The 20,291-nt window shown below is 58.4% G+C and overlaps 1 protein-coding gene across 3 annotated transcripts; it reads right to left on the bottom strand.

The window, feature by feature from the left end:
• Positions 1-1,174: 1,174 nt before the first annotated feature.
• UNC13D (unc-13 homolog D) lies at positions 1,175-19,112 on the bottom strand. Of its 3 annotated transcripts, none has more exons than XM_021670906.2 (32): positions 18,857-19,109; positions 18,128-18,163; positions 17,809-17,916; positions 17,669-17,728; positions 17,510-17,576; positions 17,084-17,264; positions 16,180-16,224; positions 15,988-16,056; positions 15,734-15,803; positions 15,450-15,554; positions 15,244-15,336; positions 15,066-15,169; positions 12,818-12,935; positions 12,584-12,708; positions 12,371-12,461; positions 12,233-12,289; positions 12,057-12,154; positions 11,900-11,951; positions 11,688-11,818; positions 11,451-11,571; positions 10,956-11,099; positions 10,652-10,750; positions 10,359-10,565; positions 10,116-10,184; positions 9,049-9,128; positions 5,345-5,450; positions 5,200-5,271; positions 4,675-4,758; positions 4,457-4,577; positions 4,112-4,235; positions 2,908-3,104; positions 1,175-1,987 (listed from the first exon to the last, which is right to left on the bottom strand). In XM_021670906.2, the coding sequence occupies exons 1-32, from the start codon at positions 18,971-18,973 to the stop codon at positions 1,866-1,868; spliced, it is 3,273 nt and encodes a 1,090-aa protein (XP_021526581.2). In that variant the 5' UTR covers positions 18,974-19,109; the 3' UTR covers positions 1,175-1,865. The 3 variants fall into 3 exon arrangements, with proteins under 3 accessions (XP_021526581.2, XP_064225513.1, XP_064225514.1); XM_064369443.1 differs by lacking the exon at positions 18,857-19,109 and adding an exon at positions 18,308-18,443 and having other exon boundaries at positions 1,753-1,987; XM_064369444.1 differs by lacking the exons at positions 1,175-1,987; positions 2,908-3,104; positions 4,112-4,235; positions 5,345-5,450 and having other exon boundaries at positions 4,460-4,577; positions 18,857-19,112.
• Between the last annotated feature and the right edge of the window lie 1,179 nt (positions 19,113-20,291).

The raw sequence follows: 20,291 nt of genomic DNA, 5'->3' as shown, positions 1-20,291 counted from the left end.
GGCCTCCCAGGCCGTAGGACTCTTTAGGGTTGTGTGTGGTTAGTGGTGACTGACTGGCTTCCCTGTTGATGTTTTCCAAAAAGCAATAGGACCCCTAATTGTTTCTCAGAGGAACAGTGTCTTCCCAACTGGGCACAGTGGTGCACACCTGTGGTCCCAGCTACTAGGGAAGCTGAGGTGGGAGAATCACTTGAGCCCAGGAGGTCGAGGTTGCATTGAGCCATGATTGCACAACTGCCTCCAGCTTGGGTGACAGTGAGGCCCCATCTCAAAAATAAAAACAGAGGCTGAGGTGGGTAGATCACTTGAGGTCAGCTATTAGTGAGACCAGCCTGGCCAGCATGGTGAAACCCCTTCTCTACTAAAAAGAAGAAATACAAAAATTAGCCAGGTGTGGTGGCATATACCTGTAGTCCCAGCTACTCAGGAGACTGAGGCAGGAGGATCCTTTGAACCTGGGAGGCAGAGGTGCCAGTGAGCTGAGATTATGTCATTGCACTCCAGTCTGGGCAACAAAGTGAGACTCCATCACAAAAGCAACAAGCCCAGTGCCTTCCCATCGGGATCATTTGCTGGTAGAGCCTAGAAGCCATCTTGCCTCCTGCCTCCTTTGCCCCACCCTGCCCCGGTTTTGGTGAGAAAACACCCCGGTGGGATCTCCTGCATGGTCTCAGGTTTACAGCTACAAGGGGCCTTGGAGGTCATCTCGGTTAACCTCACCTCTCAGCATCTTGTGCAGACTCGGAGGTTCAGGCGTGGAACCAGGGTCACACAGCTAGGATGATGTGATGACCAGGCCTCAGGCTCTGACACCCCCCAGGCAGGGTAGGGACCCCAGCTCCTGTATGCCCTACTGTCTCAAGAGCAGCTCCTCAGCCTCCACCTGCACCCCTGGGAGGTCCCTGATGACTGTGCTCCCCTGAGGAACAGGTCCCTATCCTGGGTGTGGCCACAGGACCTGGTATTTCTGGTGAAGCCATTTGTTCAAACCCCACAGCCAAAAATCACCCCAACCCTGCCTCTGCCTCAGTTACTCCTACACCCACCTCCCTGCTTTCTAGCTGCCCCAGGGTGGGGGTAGCTCAAGGTCCCCTGAGGGCCGGGGAGGAAACCAACTGGCCTGGCTCGTCGAATTCTGGGCCCCACTGTAGGCCAAAGGTACGTTTTCTAAGAGGACAATGGATTGGTTTTTATTATTTTTGCTAAGAAAGTTTCTAGGTGGCAGGTGCTGTCTGGGGAGGAGGCGAGTGCAGCAGACACAGTGGCCAACCTCCTTTCTGCTTCCGTCTGTCTGTGCCACCCCCTGCCACCTGCCAGCTCTCGCTCCCTCAGAGCCAGAAGGTTCTTGGCTCCAGGCTTCCTGGCCTGGGTGCTGGCAGCCCCTGGGGAGAAGACCCAGGCTCCCTCTAGTAATGGTCACCACCTTCCCCCCAGGGCAGCTGGAGCCTCATCTTTGGCAGGGTCCCCTGTCCCTTCCCCAGGAGGCTCTGTGCCTGCAGCCCTGCTCCCAGTGAACCTGGCCCCCACCCCAACGGCTGGAACAGGAAGGCCAGGAGATGGATGGCCCGATCCCCTGCCCACCAGAGCAGCTTTTCCGAGAGGTGGGCAGGGGCAGGGTTTGCTTCCTCTGGTGCTGGGAGGTGGCAGAGAAATTGCAGCCAGGGCTGGAGGCAGGGAGGCGGAAGTAGAGATATCTCTGCTGAGCCCCCATCACTGTGGGAGGTAGGGAGGAGGTCTGCATACTGGGGCTCCTTAAGTGTTAGGCTAGGCTGGAGGGCTGTGCTGCGGCAGGGAAGCCTCAGACCTTTCAGGAGAGCCCTTGCAGGTCCCCACCAGGTACCTGGCCCCACTGCAAACCTCCACAGCTACGGTGCAGGCCGCAGGGCATGCTGGGAGGCCTGCTTGGCCCGCTGCCGCCGCAGCCTCACAAAGACCTGGGCCTCTCGATCACCCTTCCGGCCCTCCAGCAGCTGCAGGATTGGGTCCCCTGCGGAGAGAGGGGTTTGGGGGTCAGATGCCAGGGGAGAGGCAGTGCCTGGTGGTGGCAGGGAAGGGTGGGGGCGAGCACACAACACTGCCCCATCCCCCCCACCCCGACAACCTGGAAGGAAACCAGTGACAAACCCGCACCAGCCCAGCTCAGGAGGTGGCCTGACAGCCACGGCTGAGACTTGCTAAGGTTTGGCTATTACTTTTTTCTTTGAGACAGTCTCACTCTGTCACCAGGCTGGAGTGCAGTGGCACAATCTCGGCTCACTGCATTCTCTGCCTCCGGGGTTCAAGCGATTCCCTGCCTCAGCCTCCTGAGTAGCTGGGACTGCCTGGCTAATTTTTTTGTATTTTTAGTAGAGACAGGGTTTCACTATGTTGTCCGGTCTGGTCTTGAACTCCTAACCTCTGCCTCCAGAGTGCTGGGATTATAGGCGTGAGCCTATAGGCGTGTCCCTGGTCTGGCTATATTACCTTTTTATATGAGAACCTAAAGCTAGCAAGTTAACCTCTTCATGCCTCAGTTTACTCATCTATAAAAGAGTGCTAATAATGCTAATAATATCTGCTTCATTGGCTGACATGTGTAAAGTGCTTAGCACTTGCTCATAATATGTGCATAAGCACCAGACCGTTTCTGGTATCAGAAATGCTCTGCAGGGTTGTGACGCCACTGAGTGAGATCCAGGCCCTTCTCCCCAGGTAAACATCTTGGTGACTTCCCCCACTAGGGAGAGTCACGTTGCACTTAAAGTTCACTAGGCTTTTGATTAGACCAAGAGATGGGCCATGGCTGTCCCACTAGCTCCCATCTCCAGAGAGGCTGTTCTCCAACCCTGGCATTGCTTCTCCGGGGCCCCTGCCTGAGCTTTACAGGCTCCCTGTCCTTGTACCACCCTTCCCTGGGCTCAGGCCTACCGTTGGGTACGGGGTACGTGAGGGGCAGGCGGGTCTGAGGCACCTCACCAGGCTCTTCGGAGCCACTCAGCCCGTGCACCTCACACAGCGGCAGGAAGGCCTCCCCTTCCAGGTCGTCGGCTCCCAGCGTGTCGTAGTCCAGCACGGTGAGCAGGAGGCACGCCCCAGGCTTGCGGCACGGCTCAGCAGGCACCAGGCTGCGGGGAGAGTCAGGGCTCTGCTGCCAGCTCCAGCACGGCCACCCCCAGCCCCAACACATGGGATCACCCACTTGGTGTTGAGAACCAGCCAGGGTTAGGAGTGCAAAGTCAGCTCTCAGCCTGGCGCCTCTCGGCCATATGGTATGATGTCTGCTCTAACTGTGGGTGGTGCTTTAAACCAGGGGTCCTGTGTCCCTTGCCCACCTGTCTTGAGGAACTGGGAGCAGATTACTGAGAACCTCAGGGACAGGACCCTTCCCTAAAAGTCCCTAAGTTCAACATGTGGGAGTCTACCCCTGCCCTCAGGGGAAGCAAACTCTTTTTTTGAGATGGGTTCTTGCTCTGTTGCCCAGGCTGGAGTGTAGTGGCACGATCTCAGCTCACTGCAGCCTCTGCCTCCCGGGTTCAAGTGATTCTCCTGCCTCAGTCTTAGAGTAACTGAGACTACAGGGGTGTGCCACCATGCCTGGCTAATTTTTTGTATTTTTAGTAGAGACAGGGTTTCACCATGTTAGCCAGGGTGTCTCGAACTCCTGACCTCGTGATCCACCTGCCTTGGCCTCCAAAAGTGCTGGGTTTACAGGCGTGAGCCACTGTGCCCAGCCCTTTTTTTTTGGAGATGGAGTCTCACTCTGTCGCCCAGGCTGGAGTGCAGTGGCACCATCTTGGCTCACTGCAGCCTTTACCTTCTGGGTTGAATGATTCTCCTGCCTCAGCACCCCAAGTAGCTGGGATTACAGGCATGCGCCACCATCACACTGGGCTAATTTTGCATTTTTAGTAGAGGCGGCGTTTCACCATATCGGCCAGGTTGGTGGGATGACAAAGTGCTGGGATGACAGGCGTGAGCCACTGTGTCTAGCTGCAAACTTTTGTCCAGGTGCCCCATCCCTTGGGCCCAGATGAGGCCATCTCAGGGGAGCCCCTTGGCCCCAGCCAGGAGGAGCAGGCCTGAGGGAGCCCAGCAGGGGAAGGCACTGGGAGAAGAAGGGGGACCCACTCACAATTCAAAGGTCTCATCAAACAGTGGGTGAAGGTCCTTCTTGTGCTTCTGGGTCTCCCGGGCGGCCAGCTCAGGGAACTCATGCCTGGGCTCCAAGGTCAGCTGGACAAAGGGGTCACTGGAGCCTGGCAAGTGGCCAGGGAGAGTGCATCAGCTGAGGGTTTTCCAGCTACCCCACCCCCACAGCTATACCCCACTCAGCAGCACTGACCCCTCCTGGTAACTGGAGGAAATGCACCTAGAGCTCCTGCAGGGTGAGCAGAGTCCCCAGGGATGCTGAGACGGGGTGGGGGGGGCAGGGAACCACTCCTCTTTGGGGAGTGGCCAAAGGGCAGCCTCCGCTCACCGTTGGAGTCCAGGGGCAGCAGGCTGGAGGCGCTGAGCAGCTCCACACGCAGCTTCTGCTCAGAGGTGCGGTAGGAGGCCTTGACTGTCACAGCCCCCAGCTCCTCAGAGATGGTTTCTGCCTGGGGTGGGGAGCACAGGCAGGGTGAGCGGGGACACAGTAGGGGCAAGGTGCTCCAGGACCTGCATAGGGCACAGTGCAAGGGAGAGAGGCCTCACCTGCTGCTGGATTCGGCCGCAGAAGTACCTCTGGATGAGCTCCCGGCTGGAGGCTGCCTGCAGCTCCAGGTCCCTCTGCAGAGCCTGGGAACACATACAGCTGAGAAGCCACCTGGAGTGCGCATGCAACCACAGCCCGGGCCTGCCCTCCAGGAGCTCACGGTCAAGGGTAAGACGTCCATTTGAAATGGAAAGTAGTGGGTCATGGGACCGCAGGCAGGGGCCACCCTCAGGCCAGGCAGACAGCAGGACAGAGGCACAGACAGGACTGACTGGCTTCCCCGGCCACCCTCCCCTCCAACCCCACCGTGCAGGCACACAGGGTCCCTGTGCTCAGGAGGACCCAGGCTTGGCTTCAGGTTCTGTCATCAGTGTTCTAAAATTTGTAAGAACTTTTGAATAAGGGGCACAGCTTTTCATTTTGTACTGGGCCCCATAAATTAGGTAGCTGGCCTTGGACACAGGTGAGTGCTGAAAGGCAGGTTCCCCCGACCTCCTACAGGGAAGCTCACCGAAAGCCCCTACCTGGAAAGTTGCTGTGTGCAGGGCCTCGGGTGGCAGGCCACAGCCCTCGGCATGGAAGCAGATCTCCAGGTTCTGGGAGAGACATCAGAGGTGACTCCAGGCACCCTCCCACCAGGGTTATCCTTGCTGTGACCAGTTCTGTTACCTGCAGGGCAATCTTCAGCCTGTTGGAGGCCAGGGACGAGCTGCGCTGGGAGGCGGCCACCTCCTCCAGCACTGTGAGTGTGTGGGTCCAGAGCAGGGTCAGGAGGCTGGGGCAGGGCAGGGCCAGAAGGATTCGGGGCCAGAGGGATGCCAACACAGCACGGCAGGGTGGCAGCAGAGGAGGAAGCAAAGATGCTATTCAGACAGGGGAGGCCTCAGGGACCCAACCCCACCTCCACCCTCCCCCTCTGCTTGCTGCCCCAGGTGGGGCTGGGGAGAGGGCAGGTACAGGAGGACGAGCCAGGGGCAGGTGGGGTCAGTCTTATCCAACACAACTCTCAACCTCAGTGAAGAGCCCTTCCCAGCAGGCTAATAGAACCCACAAACAAGGCTGGAGACAGGGAGGAGGCCAGGCCCCCAGTGACAGAACCATGATTTAAGACAGGCCGGGCATGGTGGCTCATGCCTGTAATTCCAGCACTTCGGGAGGCTGAGGCAGGCGGATCATGAGGTCAGGAGTTCAAGACCAGTCTGGCCAACATGGTGAAACCCCATCTCTACTAAAAATACAAAAATTAGCTGGCATGGTGGCATGTGTGTGTAATCCCAGCTACTCAGGAGGCTGAGGCACAAGAATTGCTTGAACCCGGGAGGCGGAGGTTGCAGTGAGCCAAGATTGCACCACTGCACTCCAACTTGGGCGAGTCTCAAAAAAAAAAAAAAAAAAAGACAGGTTCATGGCTGGGCAAGGTAGCTCACACCTATAATCCCAGCACTTCAGTAGGCTGAGGCAGGTGGATGGTTTGAGTCCAGGAGTTTGAGACCAGCCTGGATAACATGGCAAAACCCCACCTCTACTAAAAATACAAAAACTGACGGACGCGGTGGCTCATGCCTGTAATCTCAGCACTTTGGGAGGCCGAGGTGGGTGGATCACGAGGTCAAGAGATCGAGACCATCCTGGCCAACATGATGAAACCCCGTCTCTACTAAAAATACAAAAATTAGCCGGGCGTGGTGGCACGCGCCTGTGGTCCCAGCTACTCAGGAGGCTGAGGCAGAAGAATTGCTTGAACCTGGGAGGCGGAGGTTGCAGTGAGCCAAGACTGTGCCACTGCACTCCAGCCTGGCGACAGAGCGAGACTCCGTCTCAAAAAAAAAAAAAAAAAATTAGCCAAGCTTAATGGCATGCACCTGTCATCCCAGGTACTCAGGAGGCAGGTGGATCATCTGAGCCAAGATTTTGAGACCAGCTTGGATAACATGGCAAAACCCCATCTCTACTAAAAATACAAAAATTAGCCAGGCATAATGGCATGCACCTGTAGTCCCAGCTACTCAACAGGCTGAGGTGGGAGGGATCGCTTGACCCCAGGAAGATGAGGCTGTAGTGAGCCGAGATCACACCACTGCACTCCTGAGTAACAAGCCTGAGTAACAAGAGTGAGACCCTGTCTTAAAAAAGGGAGCATGGCCAGGCACAGTGGCTCACACCTATAATCCCAGCACTTTGGTAGGCCAAGGTGGGCTGATCACTTGAGGTCAGGAGCACAAGACTCCATCCCACCCAAAAAAGTAGTTAATCAACTTGTGCAACACATTTAAGTGCCCATAATGTACCAGGCACTGTTCTTTCAAAAATTTGTTTTCAGATAGGGTCTCCCTCTGTCACCCAGGCTGAGTGCAGGGATACCATCACAGCTCACTGCAGCTTCTACCTTCTGGGTTCAAGTGATCCTCGTCAGCCTCCCAGGTAACTGGGACTACAGGTGAATGCCACCATGCCTGGCTAATTTTTGTATTTTTGAAGAGACTGGATTTTGCCATGTTGCCCAGGCTGGTCTTGAACCCCTGAGCCCAAGTGATTCGCTCAACTCGGCTTCCCAAAGTGCTGGGATTACAGGCGTGAGCTACCGTGCCTGGTGGTGATCTAAAGGCTCGTGAGACAGCACTGAGCAGAACTTCCCTCTTGGTGGAGGTTTAACTCTGGTTTACGTGGAAAAATCTGGTCTAAGATCAAGTCCAACAGAGCTTAAAGGTGAAAAAAATAAAATATTACAGGTGGTGGCTCACGTCTGTAATCCCAGCACTTTTGGAGGTTGAGGTGGGCAGATCACAAGGCCAGGAGTTCAAGACCAGCCTGGCCAACATGGGGTTGGCCAGGGCAGGTGGGATCAGTCCTATCTCTACTAAAAATACAAAAATTAGCCAGGCGTGGTGGTGGGTGCCTATAGTCCTAGCTACTCAGGAGGCTGAGGCAGGAGAATCACTTGAACTGGGGAGACAAGCTGAGATCGCGTCACTACACTCCAGCCTGGGTGACAGAGCGAGACTCTGACTCCGTCTCAAAAAAATAAAAAATTAGGCTGGGTGCGGTGGCTCACGCCTATAATCCCAGCAGTTTGGGAGGCCGAGGCGGGCGGATCATGAGGTCAGGAATTCAAGACCAGCCTGGCCAACATGGTGAAACCCCGTTTCTACTAAAAGTAGAAAAAAATTAGCCGAGCATGATGGTGGGCACCTGTAATCCCAGCTGCTTCGGAGGCCGAGGCAGGAGAATTGCTTGAAGCCAGGAGACGGAGGTCGCAGTGAGCTGAGATCCCACCACTGCACCCCAGTCTGGGTGACAGGGTGAGATTCCGTCTCAAGAAAGTAAAAAAATATTCTGAAATATCACAGGGGGGGAAAAAAAACACAGAAAAAAAATTTAAAAAATAAAAATAAAAAATTAGGCCAGGCACGGTGGCTCATGCCTGTAATCTCAATACTTTGGGAGGCCAAGGCGGGCAGATCATGAGGTCAGGAGTTCCATGTCAGAACCCCGTCTCTACTAAAGATACAAAAAATTATCTGGGCATGGTAGCTCGAGCCTGCAATTCCAGCTACTCGGGAGGCTGAGGCAGGAGAATCGCTTGAACCCAGGAGGCAGAGGTTTCAGTGAGCTGAGATCATGCCATTGCACTCCAGCCTGGGCAACAGGGCAAGATTTCATCTCAAAAAAAATAAATAAGTAATAAAAAAAATATATACGCAGTGTAAGAAATAAAGACGGCCAGACTCCAAGGGGCCCTGGCTGTATTTGTTGGGGTGGAACAGAACTCTAGGAGGTCGGGGAGCCTCCTCAGGGCCCAGATTCCACAGGGAGGCGGGGCACCGTCATCGTCATCATCACTACAGCTAACAGTCACTGACCACTTCCTTTGTACAGACACTGTGCTCAGCACTTCACATGACCCATTTCATCCTCACAGAAGCCAGAACTATTCTAATCTGCACCAGGAGCTCCCCCAGGCCTGCTAAGCAATGATGAAGCTGGAGTCTGAGCCCCTGTGCTGGGTCCCTGCTACGAGACACCCTAACTACAGGTTCTCCCTGCACCATGGGCGGGGACCACCTGTAACCTTAGCGGCGCATAGGAACAGTCAGGCCTGGGACGAAAGGAGAAAGGACAGGCAGATTTTGGCTCAGCCTAGGGAAGAACTCAAAGCCCTCAGAGCCAGGCAGCAGACAACAGGGAGGCCTGTGAAGTGGCGAGCTCCCTGTCCCTGTGGCGAGCATGAGCAGAGCCTGTTGCACCTGCTAAGGGGGGGTCACCAAAGGGCTTCACCTCCCCCACTCAGAACGGATGCTGAGGCCCCGGGACGGAGGGGAGTGGGAGGAGAGGTGGAGGTGGAGGGCACACCCGGGGCAGGGGCTGCTACTCACCTGCTGAAGTTCTCTTGCACCAAGTTGGTGTTCATGTAGCAAAGCTCCACCTCCAGGAACTTCATCAGGGGCAGAATGGCCTGGGTGGGGAGGGGCAGGTGCGGCTCTGGCCCATTTTGGCCCCACCCCCATCCCCTAACCCTGACCTGGAGGGAGGAAGCGGGGCCGGGAGCCTTTCCGTAAGAGCGGTTTGTAGCGTCTGTAAGATGCCGGCCCTGCCCACCTCTCTGCCTTCCCCTCTCTGTTGCTCAGTCTGTTCCAGCCACACTGGCCTCCTCTGCGGCCCTTAAGCTTCCAGGCCTGGTCCTGCCTCAGGGTCTCTGCCCTTGCTGTTCCCTCCGCCTGGAATGCTCTTCCCCTTGCTTCCTGTAGGTCTTGACTCAGCGGCCACTGCCTTCCCTGGTCATCATCTAAAAATGCAACCCTCTGCCACCTCCCACCCGCTTCTCCGTTTTACTGTTCTCCGTAGCACTTATGATCTAGCACACGATATGTGTGCGCACGCATCTGTGCATAACTGGAGTTACAGCTGTAACTATCACTAGTTACGGATGCTCACTGAGTAGGTCTTCTTCTACCTCTGCTACTATAATGTAAGCTCCAGGAAAGCAGGTATTTTTGTCATATTGTTCGCTGACCTATCCCCAATGCTTAAATCAATGCATAAGACAAAGTGGGTACCTGATAAATAGTTGATGATTGAATGAATACCCTCCCCTCATCAATCGCAGGTGTCCGTCATGATGTAGCCCCACCCAAGGTCAGCTGGCTTGTATTAACAGGACAGCCAAGCTAGCAGGCAGCTGAGGAGGATGTGCACTCAGGCCTGTTTGGCTGCAAAGCCTAAGCCCTCCCCAGCTGCAGCCCCACATTGACTGTCCATGCTGGGACAGACTGTGGAGTGACCCAAACCATTCCTGTGAGCATCCCGGGGGAAACTGAGGCCCAGGGAGAGAACATGCCTTGTCTGATCTGGGGGACTTATCTCTAACACCCAGGCTTTCAATGACCCCAGATCCACAGAGCTGGCAGGGCGGCGAAGGCCAGCAGGCAGAAGGGCCACTTACATCCTCTGGCAGGACAGACTCCCTGACGCCCACGAGTTTCTGGATATGCTTGGCGATGCCCACCTCCAACTGAAGACACAAAACAGTAGAAGGAGGAAGATTAGGGCATGAGTTGGGGATGGGAGCGTTCCTTATAGCCTGAGTTTAGATGCAGGAAGGGGTTGGGGCTGGATGCTGGCCCAGTTCCTGCTGGAGCCAGGCAGGCTGAAGACAGGACGGGGTGACTGCGGTCGGACAAGATACCTGCTCGGCCAGGGTGTGGACGCCAGTGCGGATCTCATGGCCCAGCCCAGCCAGCGCGCTCTGCAGCTGGGCATGCAGCGTGTTCTGCAGCTGCCCCTGCTCCAGCACGGCCCCTACCCGCTGCTCCAGGGCCTCCCACGCCAGCTGGGCAGGCAGCTTGCCAATCACCAGCCGCAGCTGCTCCATGTCATTCACCACCACGCACAGCTGGAACAGGGATGCAGAGCTTCCTGAACGGCGCCCGGGCTGGTCCCCACACCCAGCCAGACTCCTAGCCCCAGCGCTGGCCTTACCATGTTGGCTGCCTGGGCTTGGTCCTTCTGGCCTGAAGAGAGTTCGCGGGCCCGGGCCTTTATAAGGCTGCAGTATACCAGGGCCAGGCGACAGGTGTCCTAGGGTGGGGTTGGACAGAGGGAACTGATCCATGGGTGGCGCACCCAGGAAGGGCAGGTGGGAGAGGGCATGGGAAAGTCAGCGACTTGGGGGATTGAGGACTCAGGCCTTGGGAGGCTGCTTGGGTGAGAGCTTGGGAGAAACCGTGGGTGGTGGTGTGGCTGTTCTAGAAAGAGGGGGAAGGGCACATGGAAGATGCCGCACCTCCACAAACTTGACAGTGATCATGAAGGCCTCCTCTGGGTCCGGCCAGTCCAGCTGCCGGGCAGTGTGGCTGATCTGGGCGAAGCAGGTGGACAGATCCACCGCAGATGTGCTGTGCTTGGTCAGTTCACCCAGGGGCACCAGCTGGGGGCAGGGGTGCGCTTAGAAAGGAGGACTCAGGACACTGCCAAATCCACCCCCTTCCCTCCCTCCTTCCTTCATTCAGAGAAGCTACCACCACCAGGCACAGAGCTGGGCAGGGAGCTTCACAAGAGACAAGCAAGTTTCCGCTCAGACCCCCCCACCCCGGCTGCAGGAGATCAGGCAAAGGGAAGGCACAGTTAGCCCCAAGGATATCCAGAGGCAGCGTTTTGCACACAAGTGGCCTCAGGTGCACCCAAAAGGGACATTCAGAGCATGTTACCAGCTTTTACTATGCTTTGGAGGTCCAGGCAGAGCCCAAGCCTCACCCCCAAACCAGGGCCCCGCCCCCACCTCATCCATCTGCACAGCGCGCTGCACCCGTGCCAGGGCCACGCTGTATGTCTTCTGCAGCCAGGAAGGGATGGCTGGCTGGAACCAGCGGTGGAAACTCTCCAGGGCCATGACTCCATCCCTGGGGAGTGCCGGGACTCGGTGTTAGTAAGGCTAGGGCCAGCATGGACCCCGGGGCCTCATCCACCCTCCCCTCCCCTGTCCCCTCAAAGCAGCCGGCAATTGGCCTGCTGCCACCTCTCTGAGGAGCTTGGGCGCAGCTGGCAGAGCTCCTTGAGGCTGATGTAGAGCTGAAACAGACTCTCGCCCATCTCTGGGGACACTGCATCGCCCACAGCTGTGGTGTGGTCCTGCACCCGCTTGGCCACCTGCAAAAGAAAGGTGTGGAGGGTGGGGCACACAGCTCTGTCGTGGAGGGCATAGCCTGGAGACAGGGGCGAGGGACTCACCAGCCACTGCAGCTCCCGGAAAGCCATGGGGAAGAGGTGGATCTTGAGGGTGCTGGAGGAAAGGCATCAGGTGTTACCCAGTGGCACACACCAGAGTCCCTGTGGTTCCAGCTCTGAGCCAATGCCCCGCTACCTCCCGACCTGGCTGTCTGCTCACTTGTGGAAAATCTTGTCCCACGTGCGCTGGCACTGGTGCAGGTCGCCAATGATGTCCTGTACCAGGCCTAGCAAGGCCTTGCCTGCCTCCAGCATGCCCTTCAGGGACAGAGGTGGGTTAAGCAGGGGTGCCAGAGGCAGGCACCACCCCCCACCCTCCCTGCCCAGCACCCTCACCTGCATCATGGGCTGATGGTGCTGCTGCTTCAGGTGGAACCATTCAGTGGTGCCAGTCTGTCGACAAAGAGGCCGTGAGCAGGGAGGGATTGCCAGCCCCAGCACGTGTCTCCCCTGTCCCCAGCGTGAGTGCCACACCTGCAGGGCCTCAGTCACCAGCTGGGGCAACGGGGCGGTGTTGGGGCATAGCTCTCCGAAGGCCTTCATCTTGCACATCTGTACCAGGACCCTGCAAGGCAGAAGGAGCGAGTCCAAAGTGCCTGCTGCGCCATACTCACTCCTCCCACCCCCCAGCACCCCTGCTGCTCCCTCACCCCGACCCCACCGAGGAACGGGAGAGGAGCCACTGACCTGAGGAGAGACTGCAGCCGGGCTGGGGAGTCCGAGACAGAGAGGGGGAAGACGGAGCGGAACCTCCGGATGAGGGAGAGGCCGTAGGCTAGCAGGGAGCTGAATGAGGCAGCCAGCTCCTCCTCCTGCAGAGCCAGGAGAGGCTTTAGGGGCCTGGACAACCTCTGCTGCTCCCCTTCCCCTTCCCTGGGCCCTGCCTGCCCGCCCAGCACCCCTTGCCCACTGCACGCCCACCTGTTCTGCCTTGAGCCGGCCCTGGATCCACTGGTACTCGATGCTGGTGATGGGGTGCAGGAGGCAGCTGCTGGGGAACTCCAGGCTCTGGTAGAGGCGGCTGTAGGCCAGCCACTGCCTGCAGGGACAGGAAACCCTCTGCTGGGCGGGGAGGAGGGAGTTACCTTCGCCTGTTCACAAAGCCTCAGGTGGAGGGAATCACCTCCCTCCTCCAGGGCACCTGGTGGAGCCCCATCCATCAGCACAGATTGAAAACTAGTGGCTCAATGTGATATGCAGGATTTTTTAGATGGAGTCTTGCTCTGCCACCCAGGCTGGAGTGAAGTGATGCGATCTTGGCTCACTGCAACCTCCCCTCCTGGGTTGAAGTGATTCTCCAGCCTCCATCTCCCAAGTTGCTGGGACTACAGGCATGCACCACCATGCCCAGCTAAATTTTGCATTTTTAGTAGAGACAGGGTTTCATCATGTTGGCCAGGCTGGTTTTGAACTCCTGACCTCAGGTGACCCACCTGCCTCGGCTTCCCAAAGTGCTGGGATTGCAGGTGAGAGCTGCTGCGCGCAGCCAGGATTTTTGTTTGTTTGTTTGTTTGTTGTCACTGATGCTTTTCAAATTGCCCAGACTGAGATCTTTGTGATTTTAAAACTTCAGGATTTCTTGCTGTTTTTGAAAAATTGGATCGGCCGGGTATGGTGGCTCATACCTGTAATCCCAGCACTTTGGGAGGCCAACGCAGGCAGATCACCTGAGGTCAGGAGTTTGAGACCAGCCTGGCCAACATGGTGAAACCCTGTCTCTACTGAAAATACAAAATTTATGTGGGCATGGTGGTAGTCCCAGCTACTTGGGAGGCTGAGGCTGGAGAATAGTTTCAACCCAGGAGGCGGAGGTTGCAGTAAGCCAAGATCAGGCCACTGCACTCCAGCCTGGGTGACAAGAGGGAAACTCCGGCTCAAAAAAAAAAAACGAAAGAAAAGAAAAATTGGATCTAAGGACTTGAGCCTTCACACACATGTGGCAGTCTTAAACCTGCCAGGTTTAAGACATTCTCGTGCCTCACCCTCCTGAATAGCTGGGATGACAGATGTGTGCCACCACTCCTGGCTAATTTTTGTATCTTTTGTAGAGATGGGGTTTCAGCATGTTGGCCAGGCTGGTCTCAAATTCCTGACTTCAAGTGATCCGCCTGCCTCGGCCTCCCAAAGTGCCGGGATTCCAGGTTCGAGCCACTGCACCGGGCAGGCTGTGCCCATCTCTGCCCTTCTCACCTGCACTGGAATGGCTGTGACCCTGTGCCTTCCCCGGCATTCCTAGGACCTGACGTGACTGGCCCTCAACATAGATCTCATGTTGGGCATAGGTTTGCTGAGTTGAAAGCTATGACGCTGGGAAACAGGGCTGGGCTTAGGGACAGGGTCCAAACTCGAATGCCCAGAAGGACTCAGGAGATGAAAGCGACTGAAGTGGGCCCAGTGGTAGCCGTGATGCGCAGAAGCAGACACATCACTCTGCTCTGGCCACTCAAAAAAGCAGCAAAATGGCGGGGTATGGTGGCTCATGTCTATAATCCCAGCACTTTGGGAGGCTGAGGAGGGTGGATCACCTGAGGTCAGGAGTTCAAGACCAGCCTGACTAACATGGAGAAACCCTATCTCTACTAAAAATACAAAATTAGCCAGGTGTGATGGCACATGCCTGTAATCTCAGCTACCAGGGAGGCTGAGACAGGAGAATCACTTGAACCCAGAAGGCAGAGGTTGCGGTGAGCCAAGATCATGCCATTGCAATCCAGCTTGGGCAAAAAGAGAAACTCTGTCTAAAAAAAAAAAAAATAGCAGCAAACTTCTGGCCCTGCAGTTCCAGCACTTATGTTTCATGAGACGCTGGAGATCTGAACAGTACGTGAAATCTCCAGATAGTTTTTTCTAATTTTTTTTAGAAATGAGGTCTCACTCCGTGGTCCAGGCAGGAGTGTGTTGGCGTGATCATAGCTCACTGTAGCCTCGAACTCTCGGGATCAAGTGATCCTCCTGCCTCAGTCTCCCAAAGTCCTGGGATTCCAGGAGTGAGCCACCGCATCAGCCGAATCTCTAGACTTTTTAAAGTTGGTAACTGATTCAAAAAAAACACACATTTTGGGCCAAAGGGAACTCTGCTGAGAATTACACTTTGGGCTCTCAGCTTGCAGGAGGGCGGGTGGTGGGGGGTCTGGTGGCTCAGGGGTTCTGCCCAGGGCTGTGCACTCACGCCATGGACTGGTGGAAGTCAGACAGGTCCTTCTGTGTGGCATGGAGAAAGAGGACGGTGGCAGCCTGGGGACTCAGCGACCCGTCCCAGGAGGTGCTGCCTGCCTGAGGGAGCAGATGGAGGAGTGTCAGGACCCGAAGGGCAGCCCTGGCTGTGCCCAGCTCCGGGAGGGCAGTACCTGGTGCTGGGTGACCTCATGGGACACAAGCTGCTGCAGGAGGTGGAGGTGCACTGTGTAGCTGGGCTGCGAGCGGCTGGCCGAGGTGGCTCTCTGCAATGAGGCCTCTGTGAGAAGTCAGGGCCCACACCGGCGGCAGCCACCCCCCAACCCAGCCAGACCACCGCAGGAGCTGGGCACAGTCACTGGCCCAGGACTCCACCTACCCGCTTATGGATGAGCTGGAACTGGAGGTGGCACTGGCCTCGGTCTGGGTAGGTCTCAGTGCGGGGTTCCAGGGGGTACCACTGGTCCTCTCGGCAGCGCAGGTCCTGGCAGGCGGGGATGCCCGGCCCGTGAGTGTCAGAACCTCACAGAGTCAGGGGCAGCAGAGGCAATGGGAGGCGGACCCCAGGCTCAGCTTGGTGCTGATGAGGAGCCTCTCCCCAGAGCCCCTCCTAACCCCCCTCCCTCTGCCTCGCTCCTGGACCCCTTTCCCCATCCTCCTCACCTGCAGCCTCAGAACCACGTTCCCCAGAAAGTCGTCCTGGCCTTTGTCCTTCCGGGCCTCCTTAAAGATCCTGCATCAGGCAGGCTCCCGTGAGGGAGATGTCGCAAGCATTGGAAGGGATCAGGCTGGAATCTACCCCCCGCCGCAGCAACCTGGACCCCAAAGGCGCCTGCACCCCAGCACTCGGTGTGCATGTCAGGGGATGGGGGGCAGAAGGACCCCCACTGCTTCCCTGTGAGCCCTGCAACACCCACCTGCGAAGCCCATGCAGATCCGTGAGCTCCCCAAGCTTCTGTCGGACAGACTCCACGGTGTCCAGGTCCCTGGTGGGACAGGTTGGAGAAGGAAGCAGAGAGAGAGCTTCTGACCTCTTCCCGGAGGAGGCGCTGCCTCTTCACCCCACATCCTTTCTCTTCCCATCCCTAGGAGCAGGCCAGGTCACTCACCACATGTCCAGATGAAAGCTCGAATTGGTGATGTCCTCAAACTCCCTGTACGGAGAAAAGGGCATGGTTGACGGCCCTGGAGGGTGGATGCCCCCAGACAAAGCCGTAAGTGACCCCAGCCCAGAGCCATGGAGTCGCAGAGTTGTCGCCTATCCTGCCAAACTCCTCGCCTCTCAGCCGCATCCCTGCCTCTTTTTTTTTTGAGATGGAGTCTGGCTCTGTCACCCAAGCTAGAGTGCAGTGGCGCAATCTCGGCTCACTGCAACCTCCACCTCCCAGGTTCAAATGATTCTCCTGCCTCAGCCTCCTGAGCAGCTGGGATTACAGGGATGAGCCACCATGCCCAGCTAATTTTTGTATTTTTAGGAGAAGTGGGGTTTCACCATGTTGGCCAGGCTGGTCTTGAACTCCTGACCTCAGGTGATCCACCTGCCTCGGCCTCCCAAAGTGCTGGGATTACAGGCGTGAGCCACTGTGTCTGGCCCCAGCTAATTTTTTTGTATTTTTAGTAGAGAGGGGGTTTTGCCATGTTGGTCAGGCTGGTCTCAAACTCCTGGCCTTAAGTGATCTGCCCACCTCAGCCTCCCAAAGTGCTGGGATTACAGGCGTGAGCCACCGCACCCGGTCCCGCCTCCTTTAAGGTATGGGTTCAGGCACCCCCCAGACTCACCCACAAGGGCCCGAGACCCTCCTTGCCCCCAGCACTCGTGGCATTCATGTTGTTCTGGCCCATCTGACCTACTATCCATCTACCGTGCCTCGAGATGGGCTCCTCCTCCAGTCTTTGCCCAAGGTCAAATCCCCTCCCCTGAGCCAGGAAGACCTACTCATCTCAGTGCCTGGGGGAGACGCTGCCACCCAGAGGAGACCCAGACAGAGTGGGGGCTGGGGCGGGGCCACCTACAGGATGAAGGTCTCATCCCAGACAGGGTTGAGCGTCTGCGTGACGACCTGCGTGCGGTGGGTCTGCTCCTCGGGGATGGTGTGCTTCACCACAGCCTTCTGCCGCCGCCGGGACCCGGGGCTGCCCCCTGGTGCACCCACCCCCTGCTCAATGCCCAGCAGGCAGTAGGGGTCGCTGAACCCTGGGGAGGAGTGGAGAAGACGAGGCAGCCAGGGAGTTGGCTGGGTCCAGGGGAGAGGCCCTCATCACCCCCTCCAGGGCTGAGCCTCCTCCTGGGGAGAGAGAAGGGGACCAGCAGCATGGGGGTGGGCAGCACCGCAGGGCTTCTGGGAGGTGGGTGCTCCCGTCAAGAGTCCTGGGGCCAGGCTGTGATGGCAGAGGAAGGAGCCAGGAAGAAGCCCCCCGGGAACCCCGCCCCACGCTCACCACTGACATCTTTGCCTAGAATGCCCTTGGCCTGTTTCACTGTTGCCTTCAGACAAAATGTTGGCTTCTGGACAGACAGGAGGGGTGGCCTGAGTCCCTGAGGCGGGGTGGACTTCCCAGGCCCCTCCTTGCCCAGAGTGGCCCCGGCCCCCGGGTTACCTCGAGCTCCCTGACCCGATGCAGCGCCTGCTGGTGCTCCTCCGGCTCCACGTGGAAGGCCTGGTGGGGAGGCAGGCAGGTGGGTGGCTGGGGCCACGGGAGGGGGCGGCTGCAGGAGGGGGGTGGGGGGGTGGGCTCACCTCCTGCAGGTATCGCAGCAGCTCAGAGGCCTCCGTCACATGGTTGGGCTCAGGCTGACCCAGGCGGTGCAGGACCGTGTAGAGCGCTTCCTCATAGAGCAGGGCCCGCTGAGACACACAGGGTCACCTTGGGAACCCCATCAGCCACCCCTGGTACCAACACCTCACGCCAAGGGCAGGACAAGGGGCGGCTTGTGCAGTGGAGGGGGCTGAGACCCAGGAGTCCCCTCCCTACCACAAACTGCTGCCATCGGCGTCAGCCAGCAGGAGAGTGCACAGCACCCTCCCACCTCTCTGCACCCCAACACTCGACTCTTACCTGCTCCGGGGAGAAGTGGTGGGACGGAGGCTGGATCTACAGAGCAAGGTGGAAATGCACAGTGTCCGGGGAGGCCCAGAGCAGCCTCAGGTTGGGCAGGAAAGGCTCCTCCGAGGCCTGAACCAGGCCAAGGGCATGGGGCCCCAGCACCCTGGCCTCCAGCCCCACCGACGCCCGCACCTGTTCCCCCAGCAGGCTTCCTGGGGGTCCGTCCCCTGGCCTGCTGTGGCTGAGGTCCATGGGCGCCCAGTAGCGCGAGGCCTCCACACCCACACCCTACCTCCCTCCCTTCCCCAGAGGAAACAGCTTTTATCGGTGGCGGCTGCTCCTCACCCAGCTGCGGAAGTGAGGCTCAGCAGCGGAGGTGAGGGGGGTGCCACCCCGGCCTCGGGGTCTGCTGCTCCCTGAACAGCTCACCCCATACCCGGGATGCCCCCACCTAACAGAGCTGGTGCCTCTGGAGCTGGAGGAGCAGGGGATGGGGAGTCAGGCCCACCAGAGGAGGGGTTCAGAGAGGCTCAGACCGCAGGGCCTCTCCACAGTGGCCCAGAGGACACCTGGCAGCCCCTGCTCTGTGGCCCACGAGGCTCTGCCCAGGGAGGGGCAGGCAGGGAGGGTCCCTGGTCCTCAGTCTCAGCCTTTCAGAGGTGGGGCCAGACAGCAGGGCACCCACACCGAGACCGCAGTGCTCCCCCAGGCTGGCTCTCTCGCCGGTGAGGTCACTCCTACCTCCGGGGCCGTTTGGGGCAGAGGATCCTGCAGATCTTTGACTCTGCGACGCCTTATCTTGATGGCCTGGCGCAAGAGGGGAGGGCGCTGCTGCAGATGGGAGAGGAGTGTCGCCATGGCGGCCTTCTCTGCCCTTCCCTGTCCGCTGGTGCTGGGTGAAGACAGCGAAGCCACAGGATTATGCAAAGAGCCTGGGGCTGCCACCCTCTGCAGGGGAGGGTGGGGGGGGAGGACTGAAGGGTGAGGGTGTCACTGCCTGGGAGAGGCGGTCTCCCAGGCCCCCTGCACCTTCCCCAGCCAGGATCCCTGCAGGACTCTCCTCCAGCTAGAGCAGAAGGTGGACTCCGTGGGCAGGCCTGGCCCCGCTCCCTCCTCCCACAGAGGCCCTGAGAAGGAGCCAGCGCTCTCAGTGGGCAGGAGGGCGGGGTGGCCAGAACGAGTGGGCAGCGTCCTGCCCCATCCATGTGCTGTGCCCAGGCTGGGCCGGGCACTGAGGGAAGCTGACATGGGCCCCAGGGGTTATCGCCCCACTTCTCCAAGTGGGTCCAGACAGGGGCAGGGTGGGGCGGGGTGGGGTGAGGCTCAGGGTGGGGGCTCCCGAGAAGCATCTCCCTGGAGGACAGTCAATTGCTCAGCCTGTTTGGCCCCACAGGTGACATTCCATGGAGATGACGGGGCCAAGCTGTGCCGGGCAGGGATGGCCCCGTGGCCCCGCCCCCCGACCTTGGCAGTCAGGAGGGTGCTCCCTTTAGATGCCCTTGAAGGGGGCTTAGCCAAGCCACAGAGAGCTCCGGGCCAGGCTGGCCAGGAGGAGACAGAGCGACCACTGCCTGATTTCTCCTGAGGACAAACTTGGTTCCCAGAGACAGGGAAATGCGCCTCAGCTCGGGGCTTTCCTAGAGCTCTGTGGCCTGCCCACGCCGTGCCCAGTGCTGGTCTGGGGACTCGGGGGTGTGTGGGCCTGGCCATGGCCTTTAGCCATTTCCCACCCTCCTGTCCCTCCAAGTTCATAGAAGGGCGAGTGATGTGGGTGGTGGCAAGCCCAGCTAAGCTGCCCAAGTGTCCCTGTCACAGGTCCTGATGTGCTCTGGGCTCCTCCCTCCAGCAGCCAGGACTTGGGCCAGGGCTGCCATTCCCCAAGGAGCCAGCAGGGGACGATGTGGTGGCCCGACCCCCTCCCATCCAGGCCGAGATCCCCTCCCATCCAGGCCAGGCCGCATCCACCTGTGTGTCAGGCCCTGGGGACTCAGTGGGGGAGGGACACAGCTGCTGAGCGATGACCACCAGAAAGGGATGCAGAGGCCAGAGCTGTCCTGGGGACCAGACAGGCGGGGCCGTGAGAATCCTCCCGTGGGAGGGAACCGTCCCAGAGCCTCCAGGGCCCTCAGCAGCCAGAAGGCTCTCTCCTTCCGAAAGAGACCCCCCTGGGTCACCA

The sequence above is a fragment of the Aotus nancymaae genome, unplaced genomic scaffold, assembly GCF_030222135.1.
Source record: "Aotus nancymaae isolate 86718 unplaced genomic scaffold, 86718_ANA_hifiasm-v0.15.2.pri h1tg000089l, whole genome shotgun sequence".
NCBI lineage: Eukaryota > Metazoa > Chordata > Mammalia > Primates > Aotidae > Aotus > Aotus nancymaae.
This window is presented reverse-complemented; position numbering and strand designations above follow the sequence as displayed.

What these genes read in the sequence shown, in the direction of transcription:
- UNC13D (XM_021670906.2), bottom strand. Translation starts at nt 18,973, where the DNA reads ATGGCGACACTCCTCTCCCATCTGCAGCAGCGCCCTCCCCTCTTGCGC. An exon ending in GATCTGCATGGGCTTCGCAG is followed by an intron (nt 15,804 to 15,987) that starts GTGGGTGTTGCA and finishes TGCCTGATGCAG; the next exon opens with GATCTTTAAGGAGGCCCGGA. An exon ending in TCCGGGAGCTGCAGTGGCTG is followed by an intron (nt 11,819 to 11,899) that starts GTGAGTCCCTCG and finishes TTTCTTTTGCAG; the next exon opens with GTGGCCAAGCGGGTGCAGGA.